This window comes from Melitaea cinxia, chromosome 5 (assembly GCF_905220565.1).
Source record: "Melitaea cinxia chromosome 5, ilMelCinx1.1, whole genome shotgun sequence".
NCBI classification, from domain to species: Eukaryota; Metazoa; Arthropoda; class Insecta; order Lepidoptera; family Nymphalidae; genus Melitaea; species Melitaea cinxia.
This window is the reverse complement of record NC_059398.1, coordinates 4,546,899-4,565,062: the sequence shown is the minus strand read 5'-3', so window position 1 is coordinate 4,565,062 and position 18,164 is coordinate 4,546,899. Positions and strand designations below refer to the sequence as shown.

The 18,164-nt window shown below is 36.4% G+C and overlaps 2 protein-coding genes across 2 annotated transcripts; both read right to left on the bottom strand.

Moving 5' to 3' along the window:
* Positions 1-1,013: 1,013 nt before the first annotated feature.
* Positions 1,014-1,385, bottom strand: LOC123653764. Its single transcript, XM_045589748.1, has one exon. The coding sequence runs from the start codon at positions 1,383-1,385 to the stop codon at positions 1,014-1,016; it is 372 nt and encodes a 123-aa protein (XP_045445704.1).
* Positions 1,386-3,551: 2,166 nt separating this feature from the next.
* Positions 3,552-18,124, bottom strand: LOC123653763 (sulfotransferase 1C4-like). Its single transcript, XM_045589747.1, has 7 exons — positions 18,046-18,124; positions 11,372-11,506; positions 5,354-5,453; positions 4,713-5,035; positions 4,543-4,637; positions 4,078-4,261; positions 3,552-3,743 (listed from the first exon to the last, which is right to left on the bottom strand). Exons 1-7 carry the CDS (start codon positions 18,122-18,124, stop codon positions 3,631-3,633), a joined length of 1,029 nt encoding a protein of 342 aa, XP_045445703.1. The 3' UTR covers positions 3,552-3,630.
* Between the last annotated feature and the right edge of the window lie 40 nt (positions 18,125-18,164).

Genomic DNA, 18,164 nt, shown 5'->3' with positions numbered 1-18,164 from the left:
TTGAAATTTGGCAAAAAGGCTCCTTATAGGGCGTAGACCTTCGCTAAGAAGGAATTTTACGAAATTCGACCCCTAAGGGTAGATTATAGTTAGTAGACGTCCGCTAAGAAGGGATTTTGCGATATTCCAATGCTAAGGGGGTTTAATTGGGGTCGATAGTTTGTATGAAACATATACAGCAGCTATAAGTTCGTCGAGAGGTTATTTCTACTGCAGCCTGAAAATAAAACTAAGAATGTGGTGTATAGAGAGGTTACATAAAAACAACTATTAAATTATACTAAATTGTGCCTTTTAAAAAGTTACTCAGTGTAATAAGCATTTCAAGTGACTGAAATAAAAAAAAAATGCGTTAAACATCTTAATAGTAATGCATATCTTCATAACCACGCGGATGTAGTCGCGGGTAATAGTTAGTGTATTATAAAACAATGCCCCCAAAAGTGTATGTGACCGATTTCCTCAAAATCTACTGAACGGATTTTCATGCGGTTCAAGAGGAAGGTTAACGGAACGGCTAAGACGATTTTGATGAGAGTTTCACTGGAAGTTTGCCGGAAAAACTTTGTGAAACACTGATTTCAACGCGGGCGAAGCCGCGGGCACAGCTAGTATATATATAAAGAAGATGAGAAATATATCATGATTAAAAATGATTTAGCCTTGGTGATAGTACTTTAATAATGCGAGAAACACTAGCGAGATCTGTTTTGAAAAGTGAGAATGAAATGTTGTTTTCAGATAAAACTATTAGAAAATAAAAAAACCTTACTTACACTTATATGACGCTACCCCAACTCTATTAAACATCTGACAGTCGACAATCCAGTGGGTTCATTAGTGCATTTAGGACACGATATTCGTTTGAGATAACAAGTAATACAAACGCAATTAATGGTGCTCTTAAATTATGTTCCTCTCCGTCACACTTCACACACTTGAGCCTATCGCAGTCCACCGCTGGACATTGGCCTTCCCAAGTTCAAGCCAAATATCACGGTTTTCCGCAATCCTCATCCAGCTGCCACTGGCAATCTTACGAAGATCGTCTGTCGAGCAGACCGGAGGGCCAACACGCGGTATAAACTCCAGGTCTGCTTCAGTGGCCATCGATCCTGCGACGCAGGTGTCCAACCCACTGCCACTTCAACTCGTTCTCCGGCGGATAGTTTCATTTCTGATCCTATCTTTAAAAATACTCCAAGTATAGCCTGTTCCATTGCACTTTGAGCGACTTTAAACTTGTGCACTAGTGCCCTCGTCAGTGTCCACGTCTCGGCACCGTATATTAAAACGGGCAGGATGCATTGTTCGAAGACTTTTGTCTTCGAAGTGAAAACTCGAAGAAGCCTGCCAAACGTCTCCCAGCTCAAGCGAATCCGCATATCAGCTTCTCGAAGTAAATTCGGCCTAGTTGAATGACGTGGCCAAGTAAGACATACCCCTGATATACTTCGAGAAGAATACAATCGACCGATACCGGTCTCGAAATGAGTATTTTTTTAAATTATTATTTTTTTTACTTTCCTTAGTAATATGTAATTGTTATAATATTTATATTTGTTATAAAATGAGCTTAAAATTATGAATCACACAAAGATCGGAATTATGTAACGTCCCTTTCCTCGTCATATTCTATGTGACTGTAAGTTTTGAAAATGGTATGGAAAAACGAAGAATAATATAAATATATGTATATACTCGTATGTAAATTACATCGAAACAAGCATACTTTTATAATTGTATTAAAAAAATCCCTTAAAAATAATTTTGATGGTACTTAGTATAGTAATTAATACTATTGTGTTTTGGAGAAAGAAGAGAAAGTTGTATGCGTGTGAACTCGTGTGTGAGAACCAAAGTAAGATAAAAAAGCTCACAGATGTTTCTGGTATTACGAAAGGTGTGTTCACTTCAGCCTATCGCAGTCCACTACTGGACATAGGCTTGCGCAAGTTCGCGCCAAAAATGGCATGAACTCATGTGTGTTGCACATAGTCACCACGCTGGGCAGGCGGGCTTGTGACCGAAGGGCTGGCTTTGTCGTATCGAAGATACTGCTGCCCGTCTTCGGCCTGAGTAGTTAAAAGCAAGCAGTTGGATGGTTATCCCGCTATCGGTCGGTTTTTTAAGTTCCAAGGTGGTAGTGGAAGTGTGTTATGCCTTAGTCGCCTCTTACGACACCCACTGGAAGAGAGAAGGTAGCTATATTTTTTATTGCCGTAGCCAAACAGGCTACGAAAGGTACCTTACCATGATACATGATTTGCTATATTAGTATTTAGAAGTTAAATATCACGTTTCTTTCATTACAAAATAAAGTTGACAGTTTTATACCAAATGTCATCCAATACGAGGCGGGGATGTGGGTTGAATCTCTAAGAGTTTTTAATTTATTTTTTAAATCACACAAGGTATAAAATTAAAATCCTCTCGAAAATTAAACGGTTACGGTAATCCTCGGGCGGCGTGAAGAGCGTCCCCAAGCTGAGCGTGAAGAAAGCCGTAGACAAGAAGCCGTTGGCCGAGAAGCCGCTGAACGGTGCTGACGAGCCGCTGAAGGCTCCGCCCAGTCCGCCCGCCGACAACGCGCTCCTACCCGACGTCATCGCGTAGACACTATATCGATTCCTATTATTTTCCGCTTGAATTTTGTGATTTTCTATAAGTGTATAATAGTTTTAAAAGCCGCTCGTGGCGGCGAGACGTTAGGTGCGGGAGTCGTCTCCCATTTTATATTATAGAGTCGCTTTTGATAGATGTGTACGTTGCCGGTTCGTTGCGCGCGGGCGACGGCCGCGCCGGTCCGGATGGTCCGGTTAGATACGGTCGGTTCGGTCCGATCCGGTCCGACGCGGCCCGGCCCAAAACGGTTATTATCCACTATTATGAGTCTGGTTAGAATTTTTATATTACCAACGAATGATTGATTTTAAAATCTGGCTTTTAATTTATTTTCTTTGTATAACCGTATTATTTAAATAAAATCGTGAAGAAGGACTGAGACATTGTTTTATTTTTTTGTAGTGGTATTAAAATTATGACGTATTATAATAATAATAAAAAAAGTGCTTACTTAATATTATAATAACTACCGTTATTTGTCAATGTTAACATAAATATGGTGTTACAAAGGAATACTGAAATAAACATTTTATTCAAATAAATGGTTATATAACCCTCTTGTTTTTTCTTTATTTCTTTAGCAAACCTTTTGATTCAAGGCATATCTAAAATAAGTTAGTAAGTGTTTAGTTGTCAAATAAAGATTCTAAAAAAAATTGTCTTCACTAATATAGGAAGTAGTTTTTTTTCTGTTATTTGTTTGTTTTAGTTTAGATGATAGGAATTCCTAAATTTAACCTCTTTAAATATTTATATATTTATTTAGTTATTTACACTTTTTTGCACACGAACACAAAAAGTAACATAAATTTAATTAAGTAACCAAAATGAAAAATTTGCATTAGTTGCAACAGGTGGCCATATCGTTAAAGCAGCGATTTCTTCCAGGCAACCTTTGGGCAGGGGAATAGTAAATATTGTAGTTGTTTTACTTGTAAGGTGACATTTTATTTATTCATCGCTGTTAATTTATAACTAGATAGAATGATATAAAGCAATTAGCTATTAAGACATGTGAGGGAATCTGAAGTCGGTGTCACGTAAATTGTTTGCAATCCATTTATCTGCTTCAGCTGCCATTTCGTCATCAAAATAATCGCGCCAACCACCAGCTTTACCTGAAAATATTTTTTTCGAAAAATAAAATGCAAGAAATATATTACAAAATATATACTTATTTAAATAGCGTGTTTGTATTTTAACACCTCTTTCTCGTAACATTAATACGTATACTAGAAAACGAAAAGTGCACAAAAAATGTCACCGGTAAAGAATATTCATGATGAATTAGCCAATGATAAATTAGCTAAAAAATCTATACGTAGATAAATACCCATACCTACACTTTTGGTCGTATTTCTGATTAACCAATGTATAAGATTCAACAAATAGACATTTAAACTTTATATTTAGTCAGAATACCCACTTTAAAAAATTGTTTAACACTCTCACCCTTCCTAATGAAAGTTGCAGCGCTAGCCTTGAGAATACCGAGTTCGCGCATCACATCATGATTAACAGATTTGTTGACTTTAAAGTTTTCAATACTAAGATGTTCACAAAGGTCTGCAATTTGTTTTTCTGTAAATTTTTTGCCGAAAAATTTGCTGACTCGTTCTACAGCCGCGCACAGATCCTGAAAAACAATATTTGAAATATTTCTGTTATAAATAACACAAACTTTATTGTTGAAACTAAAACTAAACTAACTTCTAACTATTAGTGAGTTACGACTTTGTTCATAGTTCGGCAACTTACATTTCGGAAACAAAATCGGTATTAGTATTAAGTAAGAATAAAAGTGCAAAAGACTAACAATGCTGTTTATCAACTAATTTGGATATTAGCCTTTTTTGTTACAAGTAAATAACAATCTAGGCTATTAAATTTTTTAATCAAATATTTTCTTAACCATACCTTTAATAGTTCTTCATAAAATAAAAACAACAAATTAGGATTGTGTCTTTGTTCCCACGCTTCCTTAATGTGCTCGAAATATGGAGTCCAATGATCTAAAAACAGTTTCATTTAGTTAACGTTTATATAATTATGTAATCTATAAATCATTTAAGAATATTTAAACTCACGAAAGTCCTTTATGAAGAATTGCCAGTAAGTTTTGAAATCACCGATGTAACCTTGCGTCCTTATTGACTTACTAAGATGGAAAAAAGAGACGGCGACATCTCGCGGATCTCGGGCAACGTAAACCACTTTGGCAGTCTCCAGTAATGTAGGCGGTAAAAGGGAAAGAGGTAGATGCGTTTTGACAAAACGCGGTGATGGCATTTTCTCTAGCTGGTCGACGCCTGGTTGGGTGACGTAGTCTAGAAGTTTTAATTTTCGTTCGCAGTCACTGTTTTCTTCTTGAAATCGTTTTTTCATCACCGGATGAACATACACTGAGAATCTGCAAATTTTTCAATTGATAATTAATGTTCCTAATTTTGTACCCCGAGAAAGTACCTACAAATTTGAAGTAATACTTTCATTATAAATATTAATAGTCTAATCTATTAATGCTTTTATCATGCCGATGGTTTAAGAATATGTGAATGTTTAAATGAATCATGCTACGCATGAAGTCCGGTCCTTATGGCTCTGCTGTAAGACGGCATTTCTAGTATTGGAACTTGGTATTGATTGACAATTTAATAAAGTATTTGGAATGTTTCTTATAATAATAATAATGAAAAAAAAACATTGAAATATATTCGTATTTACTTACTCTAGAAATGGATATCTTTCAGTCAGTGGTATTTTATTTGCTGTTTCGTAATCCAAATCATTCGCCACCATCCAGACCAGTTCCTGAGTCCATGTTGTTCCTATTAAGAATTATTAGAAAACAATATGAATTATTTGATTGAATTACGTAATTAAACAAAAATTATTTATGCAATACATAAGTTACGTATTGTTTTGGGAATTTGATTAATTTAATTCATGAGAATTCATGGTGTCTGGATTATCAAAGATTTCATCACAACAAACATGGGTACAAAAAACATTTTATATAGGATGTATGTGTAAGTATGTACATAACTGGCTGACACTACTTTAATTTTTTTTAATAATAATAATAGCTTTATTTAAAATAAACATTTTAAACAAACGGTATCAATTTTTACAAAAATTTACTTAAGCAAAGGGTAAATCAAATCATTCGCTACCTTCCAGACCAGTTCCTGAGTCCATGTTGTTCCTATCATGAATTATAAGAAAACAATATGAATTATTTGATTAAATTACGTCCTTTAAATACGTGTATCTATTGTATATGGAGCGGGTGGAGTGGCGTCCGGTCACATAATAATAAAAGCCGTGTGATTCCTGGCAGAGTAGAAAAGGCCACCCCTTCCTTAGCCTAGGGTAACGTAAAAGGCGACTAAAGGCAACAAAAGCTGCATCACACCTGTGCAGCCTCTTAGGAGAGCGTGAGTGCCTCTCCGAATGAGTATCATAGCACTCAAATAAACATAAGGATGGAGGACATTAAAAATGAAAAGCGCATAGGGCCGCTGCCTGGGGGACGCCAGGGCATGTCTGGGGCTGGTGCTGGACGTGGCAGCATGCGGGCCGCCAGCCACCCCCGTCGACCGGCACCACAACCTGACCAGTAGGCTAATCCACCATCCCCGCCAGTTGGCTTGGCGCCGATAGAGTCTCAAGGGTCTCAGCATTAGGGCCCGCCGCTGGTGGAGTGTGCCGCATGAGATGGACAACCGATATGAATGAAAATGTCATGCGTGCGTACTTGATGGCTGTCGGAGGGGAAACTAGTCGGATTGGCTACCGGGCAATAATGCACCGTGAGTTCTTGCTGCTTGAGCCAAATGTAACTGTCACGGAACAGACCTGGCAGATCGAGCTCGGTACATTCAACGAAAGGATGTATTCGACGCCGCCGAGCTCTAATGGTTTCGACGTGAGGCTGCTCCTGAAGTCGAATCCGTGTCCACAGTGCGCGACGCAGTGTCAACGCAACAAGAAAGCGTTCGTAGCGAAGCGCCTGTGGAGGCGATCACTGAGGGAGCAGACGCCCAAAAAGTAGAACAGATGAGAGGGATCTTGCAAGAGGCGATTTCCGAGACTCGGGGCGCTCCTCTGGAACTGAGACCATGACTTTCCCGCCTCCCCCCCAATGCTGCGACGCGGAGTGCCATTGAGGCAGCCAACAGGCTGTTACCTCCCTATTTGGTAGGCAGCCTTGGCTTGGAGGATACGGGTTCTATTCTCTTTGGGGCCGCTCTGGCGGTGCACCGCCTTGTCGGAGCCAAGGCTCAGGAGTCTGGACGCACTACTCTTAAGAGTAGCGACGTAACAGCCTGGAAGAGGAGAATAGAAGGCCGTATCAGCCTAGCCAGGGCCCTCATTGGTAGGCTGTTAGCCTTCAGGTCGGGCAATACAAGGCCAAGGATTGTGCGCTCCGTTAGAATAGCCTTTAACGGGCTAGGCGTCAGCCTCGACCAGCCTGATATAGCCGATAAACTAACGGAGCGCATCGCCGGCCTGAAGCAGAGAATTGCAGCATGGGGAAAGCGCATTTTTTTTTTAAATTTTAACATCCATAGGCTCTTGAGTGCCCATGCCTTTTTTATTTACATTTTAATTTTCAAGCGTTGAGGCGTATTAATTTCAACATTGCATGCTTCAAAGTACGAACTAAAGCTTATTTTCTCTAATTCGATGGTGAGTCTAAAACTGACCGTGAGAGATATATATACGTATATATACATATATATTTATGTAGGTTAATAATTAAGATAATTATTTACAACTATGGTTTTTTTAAATGCTACATGCTCCATTTCTATTTTATAACACACTACATGCTTTATACTTTACATTGTGTGACTCTACATTGTTAATCTACCGCATTGTCGACGGCCACTCTCATTTTTCTAAAACAGCGTCTGCCGCCAGTTTCGCGAGCACATCCTCAATAACATTCGCATCCCTATTATAGATCGCCATTTTGAGGCTGTGCTCGAGAATTTGCCTACGATTTACCTCCACCTGAACCTTTTTTTCTGACGAAGTGGCCGATTGCGTCGTCCTTGTCGTCGGTGTAATAGACACAGGTGTTAGTGTGTCTAGTCACCGCGACCACCGCATGCGAGACACTATCGTGGATTCGGAGCCTCTCCGTCCTCGTCTGGATAACAATGACGTTTTCACTCGTCTGTCCCTGCGCCTCATGAATGGTCAGGATTCTCGACCCCTCCCCAGATCCGTATCCCCGACCTATCAACGCTTTCTTCTCCTCTTGTGTGAAAGTCAGGTACAGGGTCCGGTCCTGTTCTGCTGGTATTCGTGAGTCGGTGAATCCTTCCATGCGCAACGAGTGGATGATCGGGCTCGAGCTGTAGATCCTGGGGAAAGTGCATTCGCAGGTACTCCGTGAGAGTTGAGCGCTTCCGACAAAATCGCCTCTTCGTGAGTGATCAGAAAAGGTTCTATAGGAAGCTGGAGAACCAGATACCGGCTCTGCCTTCCTAAAACCGAGTTCAGTTGACCTCGTCGCTTTCTGGCGCAACATATGGTCAAGGGAGGTGGAGCATGAGGAGGGCCCTCAGATTGCGGCGGTTCAGGACGCATGTGCAAAAATCAAACCTATGAACCCGATCGCCATCTCTACGGACGACGTCAGTGATGCGGTCCGGCGGGCTTCGAACTGGAAAAGTCCGGGGGCCGACGGCCTGCATCACTAATTCACTACTGGCTGAAAGGGCTCTCGGTCTGCCATGCGACCTTGGCTCGACAATACCAAGAGACAATAGATCGGAAGATACTCCCGAAACTTTTCACTACCAGGATCACTCATTTAGCCACTAAGTCCACCAACACCGCGGATCCTACGAACTACCGCCCCATAACGTGTCTGACCTCCATCTACAAGACACTGACGTCCGTTTTGAGCTGTAAGATCTCACGACATATTGGTAAGTTTAATATCTTGTCTGCAGCTCAGAACCTATGTCGTGGAAACAGCCGCGATACAAAGGAGCTCTTTCTCATTGACTCTGTGGCGGGCCAGCTTGTCAGATGCAACCGTCGGAACTTTTCGGCCGCCTGGATCGACTACAAAAAGGCTTTCGACTCGGTACCTCATTCATGGCTCCTGAGGGTCCTCGAGCTGTACAATATTGACGAGGCAGTTCGAGACTTCCTCGGCGTATGCATGGGGCAATGGAGAACGATCCTTTGTCTCCAGGGAGAGTGACTGACGGGCGCGGATGACCCAATCAAGATACGGAGGGGTATTTTCCAGGGTGATTGCCTGAGTCCATTATGGTTCTGCTTGGCCTTGAACCCTCTAAGCATCCTGCTGGAGCGTTCGGGGACAGCTTTCTGTTTCGGAGAGGAGGTACTAAAGTCTCCCACCTTCTTTACATGGACGACCTCAAATTGCTGGCACGTAACGCTGCACGCCTGCAGGAACTGCTGAAAATCACTACGGAGTTCAGCAGTTCCATCAGGATGCAGCTTGGAGTGGATAAGACAGGGATCAGGTGACTCAATCGGCGCAGCTAAGTCTCGAATTAACATCATTCAAGACCCTTTCTGAAGCTGAATCATACCGGTATCTGGGTATGTCACAATGCATAGGGGTGAGGGAAGTGGACATGAAACAGGCATTTGCGATATTTCTTTTGGACGGCTGACAAATGGAAATGAAACATTTGAAAAAATCATGCTAAATCAACTTCTTTTCCATTTTAAAGTTACTAGAGGTCGCTCTACGACAGATGCTGGTATGGCACTTCTCAAACATAAATATGACGCTTGGGAGAAATCACAAAATGCTATTGGTATATTTTGTGACCTATCAAAGGCATTCGATTGCGTGGACCACGGGATCTTATTAAGTAAACTTGAGTATTACGGCGCATAAATGGTAAAGCTCTTAATCTAATTGCTTCATATCTATCTAATAGAATTCAACACGTATCAATAAACGGGACGAAGTCTTCTGGATCTGTGCTAAAAATGGGCGTTCCACAGGGTTCGATTCTGGGTCTATTTCTTTTTTTAATATATATAAATGATCTGCCATTTTATGTTTAAGATATTTGTGATATAGTTCTATTTTCAGATGACACTTCTCTAATATTTAAAGTTGATAGGAAAAAAGTAAATTATGATGACGTGAACACTTCTTAGTCGCGAATTCAAGATTGGTTAAAAAAAAACTTGGTTTTAAACGCCAAAAAACCAAGTGCGTTGTGTTTTCGTTACCTAATGTTAAGCATCCAAATTATAATTTTATAATAAATAACGAGAGGCTTATTGTCAATGATACTACAGTTTTCTTAGGTACACTTGAACTCAAGACTTCAGTGGAATTCCCATTTGTCATCCTTGAATGATAAACTCAGCTCCGCAGCATTCGCAATTAGAAAAGTACGACAACTGACCGACGTTGCAACTGCACGCTTAATATATTTTAGCTATTTCCATAGTGTTATGTCTTACGGAATGTTACTGTGGGGTAATGCTGCAGATATTGAGACTATATTTATCTTGCAAAAAAGGGCTATTTGCGGTATTTACGATCTTGGATCTCGAGTCTCCCTACGGGATGTTTTCCAGAAGTTAGACTTATTAACAATTGCGTCGCAGTATATTTATAACAATATTATGTATATTCACCAAAATATTCATTGTTTTGAAATAAATAGTAATAATCGCATTGTAAACACGAGAAGGAATAACAAAATTGTAACTCCAAGTTTCCGACTGCGCAAAGTAAACGTTTCCTTTCTGTGTCATGGTATTCGCATGTATAATAAAATCCCACAAACGATTTTGGAATTGTCTCAACATAAATTTAAAGTTTTTATAAAAAATAATAATAGATAAAGCTTATTACTCGGTGCAGGATTACATAGTTGATAAAGATTTGTGGACTTAGTGGCGCTGTATTGTATGCAACATGTTACTAATTTTGTACTAAAACACAGTTTATATATTATTTTTCAAAAGAGTAACTACGGAATTTCTTGCTGATTCTTCTCTGCAGAATCTACATTCCGAATCGGTGGTAGCTTCACTTTTACAAAAATAATAATGTATTTTTAAAGTTTTAATTTGTAAAATGACGATTCGAAAGTTCTCTTGGAGCCTATTTGAATAAAGCTGTTTTTGATTTTGATTTTGATTTTGATTTTACCCTCCAACCATTATTATATTTAAGCGCTAATATATTCACTCGGAGAGGCATTCACGCTCTCCGAGGAGACTGCGCAGGTGTTATTCAGCTTTAGTTGCCCTTAGTCGCCTTTTACGACACCCTAGGCATAGGTGCCACTATTATACTCTGCCGGGAACCACACGGCTTTTATTATTATTAATATTATTTGCTCAGCAGTGGGATGTTCTAGGTGATGCGATAAGAATACGTATACTACACGTTCTATTTAATCAAAATACTGATTAACCACTGAGCTATACACTTGACACGATTATAATCCTTAAAATACGGAGTCAGTCTTAATAGTAAAATAGGCAATTTCATCAAAGTTCATAAGTCTACATAACATTGGGTAATTTTTACATTGTTTTAGTTTAATTATCTTAACCGCCTTTCTGTGGGTATGAAATTTTTGTTATTAAGCATGAATTGCGGAAAAAGTCGTAATTTGAGCAAAAAAAAATTTGTTTTTGGATTTTTGAAATGAAATAAAGTTTTGTGACTTTAAAAATGAAAATATAAACTGTTAATAAATTTTAATGTACTTGCCTGATCGTGGGTAACTGACAACAAAAACGTCTGTTGGACGGACTTCCATTGTGTATATTTTAAAGGCTTCATATTTGAACCTGTGCGGTAGAAAGTAGCCTTTTGGTCCGACTTGCACGAAGCCAGTGTGTTCACCTTAAAAATAATGAAATATTTTTACATGCCGTAAAATAGAGACACACTTAGCACACACACACACACAAACACAAAATTTACATAAGCATTACCAGAAAACGGATAAAACCAATACACATAGGTATACCAGTTTAACCGACAACAAACAAATTATTGCTTTTAAAAAATTAATTCCATATGTTGTAGATAATCATCTTGCGAAATTTTTTAGTTTATTACATTTCCAATATGTGCCGTAAAATTTACTCACAATACTTGCATTGGTAATTAATAAGAAAACTGTCAACACTTAAAACCTTTCTTCGTTAATTACGACTTGCAATGAATGACTACAAACGTCTGCTCTTGTACGTCCTAATGTTGGCTGGTAGAGAATGCTTTTAGCATTAAGCCCGCCTTTTGTATAATTCTATAATGTATTGTGCAATAAAGTATTAATAAATAAATAAAGAATGTAAGGAAGTAAGTAATGATGTTAATAAATTTAACGAAAAAAAATTATTCTTAGATATTATTATTTCCTATTTAACCCCTCCACAGTGTTTTTATTTTATTTTTGAAAAGACCTATAATCGATATCATAGACAATTAATGCATATACAATTATTTGCAGTTGATTTGTCCTGCAAAATGTTCAAAATTACTTCAGGGACATTTTCTTTCTTTGTTGTGTTCGTGTTTATTGGGATCAGTAAAGAAACAGTAGTAGTATCCCTAATCAACCACTACGGTGTCACGATGCCCAATATTTTATAGTACTACAAAGAGTCACTAGCGATTATTTTTAAAATTATCGGAGGCTAGTGGCCATAGAGGGGGAGGGGGTCTCATAAATCCATCTTTTACAAGGACGGGGGTGAGGACCAAAAATCGTGAAATTCGTGTGACGTTATTTATTAAATCACCTTACGATATTTTTCACTATTTAAACTAAAAAATAAATTTGTTTCAGCTATACGTTCTTGACAAGTTATTTTTTTTTTGTAATTAATCCTATTAACTAAATAAAAAATTTAAAAGTGCTTGCAAGGTTATTAAAGTTAATATTTTAAGATTAAAAAAACGAACACTGTAAATATTACAAATATATGTATTTTATAAGTAAGTAATGTGTTACATTAAATAAAAGATCTATTCAAAATGTAATGTTCGAGTAGTTGGAAGGTACCTAGTAGTGGTAGGTATATAAGTGTATAATCTATGTTGGAAGGGGTTTTAAAATGACAACCAGCAGCTTGACGTCTTGTATCGAAGTATATTTATTACTGCAGACATAAAAACAGCTTAGGGCTCACTTTTATTTAGTTACGTACTGTAGTAACGGACTTTTGCGTCGGACTAACTTTACACTGGAGTAGAGGATCATTATAATTTAGATCAATGAACAAGGATCATTATAAATTAGAACAATGAACAAAAAATTAGTAAAAAGAACAATATTATGAGAAAAGTAAACAGCCAACTCTCGATTCTGAACTTTATTGGTAATTTGATAATACCAAGTGTTGTTTATTTTCAATCTTAACATTAAAGAACAATCGGCTACAAAATATTATGTAGATATTAAAATCCTCCCCCTTTTAGAAAATAAAAACAGTTTATTTCAAAATCAACAATTCCTAACTCATAGTACAATAAAAATATGCTAAACACGATAAAATCAAATCATCGAACGTATACATTTCTTAACAATAAAAACATATTTTATTTTATTTATTTTATTTTGCTTTATCATTAAATTTTTAAGTTATACGATTTGTAATTCTTGTGCAACAAGACCTTGTCTTCTAAAGCTAATAATCTATCATTTCTATTACAAAAAAAAAAATGTTTTCGCTATAAATACTTAGCTAAGCGATATAGTATATAAATCAAAAACAATTTTTAAAAAACTATGTGGTGTCATGGGACACCAGGTAGGAACGAAGTTCCTTCGGATAGTATAGAAGCAATACAATTTGAAAAAAAATTAATTTTATATATATTTTCTAGTTCTTGATTTTTTTTTTTAATTTTTTTTGATTGGTTTTTAATTAAGTACATAAAAGTATTTAGGGAATTTAGTATTTTAGAAAATAACAAATATCGTAAAATAAAATAAATCAAACAACATAATAATAATAATATAGCGGTGATTCTACTAGCAAAAGACGTAAACAACTATCAAAGCAGCAAACGGATGACTTACAACCTTCGTTGGATAATCAATCTGAAATGCGTATATTAGAAGCCATCAGAAACGAGTTACCTACGACTTAAAGGTTATATCTCTCAAGAATTTACTTGCCTCGGGGAGAATCTTAATGAGATAGAAAAATCGATTAATTTTATATCAACACAATACGATGACGCCATGAAAATAATAGCTGCTATGAAAGAGGAAATAATTTTTTTTAAAAAGGAAAATCATACTTTGCACACAAATATTAAAGATTTACAAGGTACCATAAAAACTATTGAGCACGATTTTGGCAAGCATGGGCAGTGGTCTCGTTTACAGAATGTGGAGATAGTCGGTATTCCTGAAAGTCAAAACGAAGTTGTAACCGACTTGGTGACAAAAATTTCTGAAAACGCTGCACTGACCCTTACTTACCACCGCGGAACTTGAATTTGCTCATCGAGTGCAACCTAAAAAACCAGGAGATGGAAAACCACGAGCAATCGTAGTGCGTTTTAAAAACCGTCGAATTAAGGACGCTTTTCTATCTGCTGTGCGAAAAAGAAAGAACTTGTGTACGCCCGATATTGGTATAAAAGGTGAAAGTAAGTCTTTTTATGTAAATGAACACTTAACGCAACGCAACAAAAAACTTTTTATGATGTGTAAAAACAAAGCTAAAGAATTTTCCTATCAGTATGTTTGGACAAAAAACTGTCGTATACATATACGTCAGGAAGGACGATACATCTCCGCACCGGCTTATATCTTGCGAGTCAGATCTGTTGAAAATCGTATAAATGTAACTATAGCATATGTTTTTATCTGTTTGTTGTATTTTATTTATTTAATTATCTATCCATGGTCAAAAAACACATCGTATTACTTTTACATTAAACAACAAGCCTCATTTATATACATACATCATACTCATTTTTGTTTAACACTAATATATTTTATACTTATCATAAATACATGGACTATAAGGTTAAGAGTTTCACTCAGATATGGTGACTGATATGTCATTATCGATTCTATATCAAAATGTAAGGGGCCGCACGAAAACGCTTGAATTTTATAACAATGTCATATGTTCTGAAAGTCAAATTATTTCTGTTACAGAATCGTGGCTTTGTGAGGGAATACTCGACTCTGAACTCTCGGATTCACAAAATGACATATACATGACCGTAGGAACGGTAGAAGTGGTGGGGGTTCGTTAATATTAACCTCTCGTAAGCTCGAGGCACGCCGTCGACCAGAATGGGAGCTTGATAATATTGAATGTGTTTGGATAACCTTAGACTCTCGTACATTAAAGTCAACACGTAACCTTCACCTGGCTACAATATATTTGCCACCTGATGAAAACCTGGGTCATCATGTTAAGGTTTTTGCTGATACGCTTAACGAAGCAGATTAAACGTAGCATAATCACTGCTTCTGCCGTAAGTCTTCCATTTTTTATGGGCTTTTAATTTTTCCAGAGTTCCAAACAATACTACAATATAAAAATACTTCCTACTCCATCTATATATGATCGTTTCGGTCAATAGTTATGAAAACCAGTTAATTCTTTAAGAACGTTTTTTTGAACAGTCAATTGAGGAATTATTTGTTCCAAGATTACAACCGATGTTTGACTTTAATTTTTTTCCTATGTGACCTGAAATTACAGAGAATTATTTTCTTCTAATAAACCTTCCCTTTTTACCGTTTGAAATTTTTCGTGAAAGACGTTGACTGTCATATTTGTATCTATATTAATAAAGAAAATTAGTGTCTGTTTGTAATAAATATTAAAATTATTATTTAATGCATATGGATGTATACACGGTATAAACTTGACAATTATACATACACAATTATGACACGGTACAAACGGACAAAAATTGAAAAAAATGTAATTTTGGTGTATGCGGTCAAAGCTCGGATATATCCCGTTATAGCACACCGTCGTAACCTCCATGTCGTAACTTTCCTTTATTCCATTCTTTTTCGTACTTCTTCCCCGCTATACTTTAAAGAGCGCTTTTCTTTCCTAGGTCAACCTACTTTTTAACCGACTTCCAGAAAAGGAGGAGGTTCTCAATTCGACTGTATTTATTTTAAGTTAGTTACATCAGAACTTTTGACTGAGTGGAGCGATTTCGACAAATTTTCTTTTAATCGAAAGGTGGTGTGTGCCAATTGGTCCCATTTAAATTTATTTGAGATCTAACAACTACTTTTCGAGTTATATCTAATAATGCGTTTTTACTTGACGCTTTTTTCGTTGACCTACGTTGTATTATACCGCATAACTTTCTACTGGATGAACCGATGTTGATAATTCTTTTTTTGTTAGAAAGGAGATATCCCAAGTTTAGTACCATGATAAGGAAACCAGGATCTGATGATGGGACCCCAGAGAAATTGATGGAAATTCTTGAAAATCCGCAATAACTTTTTACTGGGTGTACCGATTTTGATAATTCTTTTTTTGTTGGAAAGAAGATATCCTTAGTTTAGTACCATGATATGGAAACCAGGATCTGATGATGGGATGCCAGAGAAATCGAGGGAACTTCTTGAAAATCCGCAATAACTTTTTACTGGGTGTACCGATTTTAATAATTTTTAATTTAATCGAAAGCTGATGTTTGTCATGTAGTCACATATAAATTTTATTGAGATCTGATAACTACTTTTTGAGTAATCTTTGATAACGCGCAGTTACTTGACTATTTTTTCGTCGATCTACGTTGTATTACTCGTCGATGTAATTGAAGTCGGTTTTTTTTCGTTTGCAAGCAAACACAATTATTACCTAATATACTTCACACACGTAAACTTCACGATTGCTTTCAAACATATTGCTTCCTAAATCTTCATAACACATATTATCACTATTATTCTCTTCGTCAAACATTTATCTTTTCGAACCTTGATATTAATATTTCTTTTCAAATCTTCAAGCATAAATTTTATTTCCGCATGCTCAATGATATAGTTTGACTTTCTAATAGTGTTATTTTATCAACGTGACTTCTGCCCCTGTATCAATAAGGAATTAACTTTTGTTCTCTAATACACTTAAGGAATTTAACTTTACGTATAATGAAATACGCGTATCAACAACTCTTATTCGGTCTGGACCTATTTGTAGTTCTCGGGTTGGCTGCGGGTCTTTGACCATTGGAGTTTAAATGCCCATTTTCATTGCTCCTATTATTCGTTTGCCTATTATTAAGATTACTATAATTCCGTTTTAAAATGTTGTCTAGCACTAATTTCTTGCCTCGATTTAATTTCTTGCTTTTCATAAATCGGTATAGAAAGTACATCTTCAAAAGTTAAGAATTTCTGAGACTTTAGTGAAATGTGAAAATGTTATAGATTACGAACGCATTATTTGATAACTATATCGATGAACACATGTAAATTTGCCTTATCGCCATCGTATTTGTTAATCATTCTTTCTGCAAGACTGATAAACCCACCAGAAACCTTGTCCGTATCTGAGCTGAACATTTTAAATGATAATTTACAAGCAAACTAATAATCTGAATTAATTACATATGGATTCCTATAATTCTTTTAATTGAATTATAAGTTCCCTATAAATTCTCAATAAAAACTTACTATTCCCTATAATACAACAATATACTAAAAATTATGGACAGTACAAAAACAATGATGGACTATAACATTTCAATAGCCTTTTACGTAAATCCCACTTTTGACACCAAAAATGTAATGTTTGGGTAGTCGGAAGAGGTTTTTAAATGACGACTAGCAGCGTGACGTCTTGTATTGAAGTACTTACAGAGACAGCTTAGAGCTCACTACTATTAGCTACGTACAGAAGTAACAGACTCTTGCGACGGACTAACTTTACATTGGGGTGGAGGATAATTATAAATTAGTAAAATGAACTATATTATGAGAAAAGTAAACAGCCATCTCTCGGTTCCGCACTTTATTGGTAATTTGATAACTACCAAGTGTTGTTTATTTTCAATATTGACATTAGAGTATAGATTACGAAATATTATGTAGATATTACAAAAGCAAGCTCGTTGCAGATGTGAAATCGTTAAAGCAACAACAAGTTAACAAGAAACAAACGTCTATTTAAGTCTTTGATGTAATAAGAAATTAAATCTTCATTAATCGATATATTTCCTATTTTTTTTTTTTTTTTTTTTTTTGTTATATATAAATTCTGTTTATAATTTTTTATATTGATTCCAGTTATTGCGGTGTTCAGTTAGTGCATTCGGGACATTTATTTTTATATATTATATACAGACAATATAAATTAAGTGACGATTGTCTTCAAATACCATAATATGTAATGTACATATAGGTGTAAATAAGATAAATAAATATTTACCAGTAAAATATTTCATACGCATTTCTGCCAGTTCTGGTTCCACATCCCGAATTTTCAATGGATAATTGTTATTTTCCATGTTAATTCAACTTTTCTTTTTAAATATGTACGTTAACAGA

Coding starts and splice junctions, on each gene's coding strand:
- LOC123653764 (XM_045589748.1), bottom strand. CDS start 1,385: ATGCGGATTCGCTTGAGCTGGGAGACGTTTGGCAGGCTTCTTCGAGTT.
- LOC123653763 (XM_045589747.1), bottom strand. CDS start 18,124: ATGGAAAATAACAATTATCCATTGAAAATTCGGGATGTGGAACCAGAA. Junction 5,454..11,371: donor TGTCAGTTACCCACGATCAG/GCAAGTACATTA, acceptor AATTCTTAATAG/GAACAACATGGACTCAGGAA. Junction 3,744..4,077: donor TGCAACTTTCATTAGGAAGG/GTGAGAGTGTTA, acceptor AAATATTTTCAG/GTAAAGCTGGTGGTTGGCGC.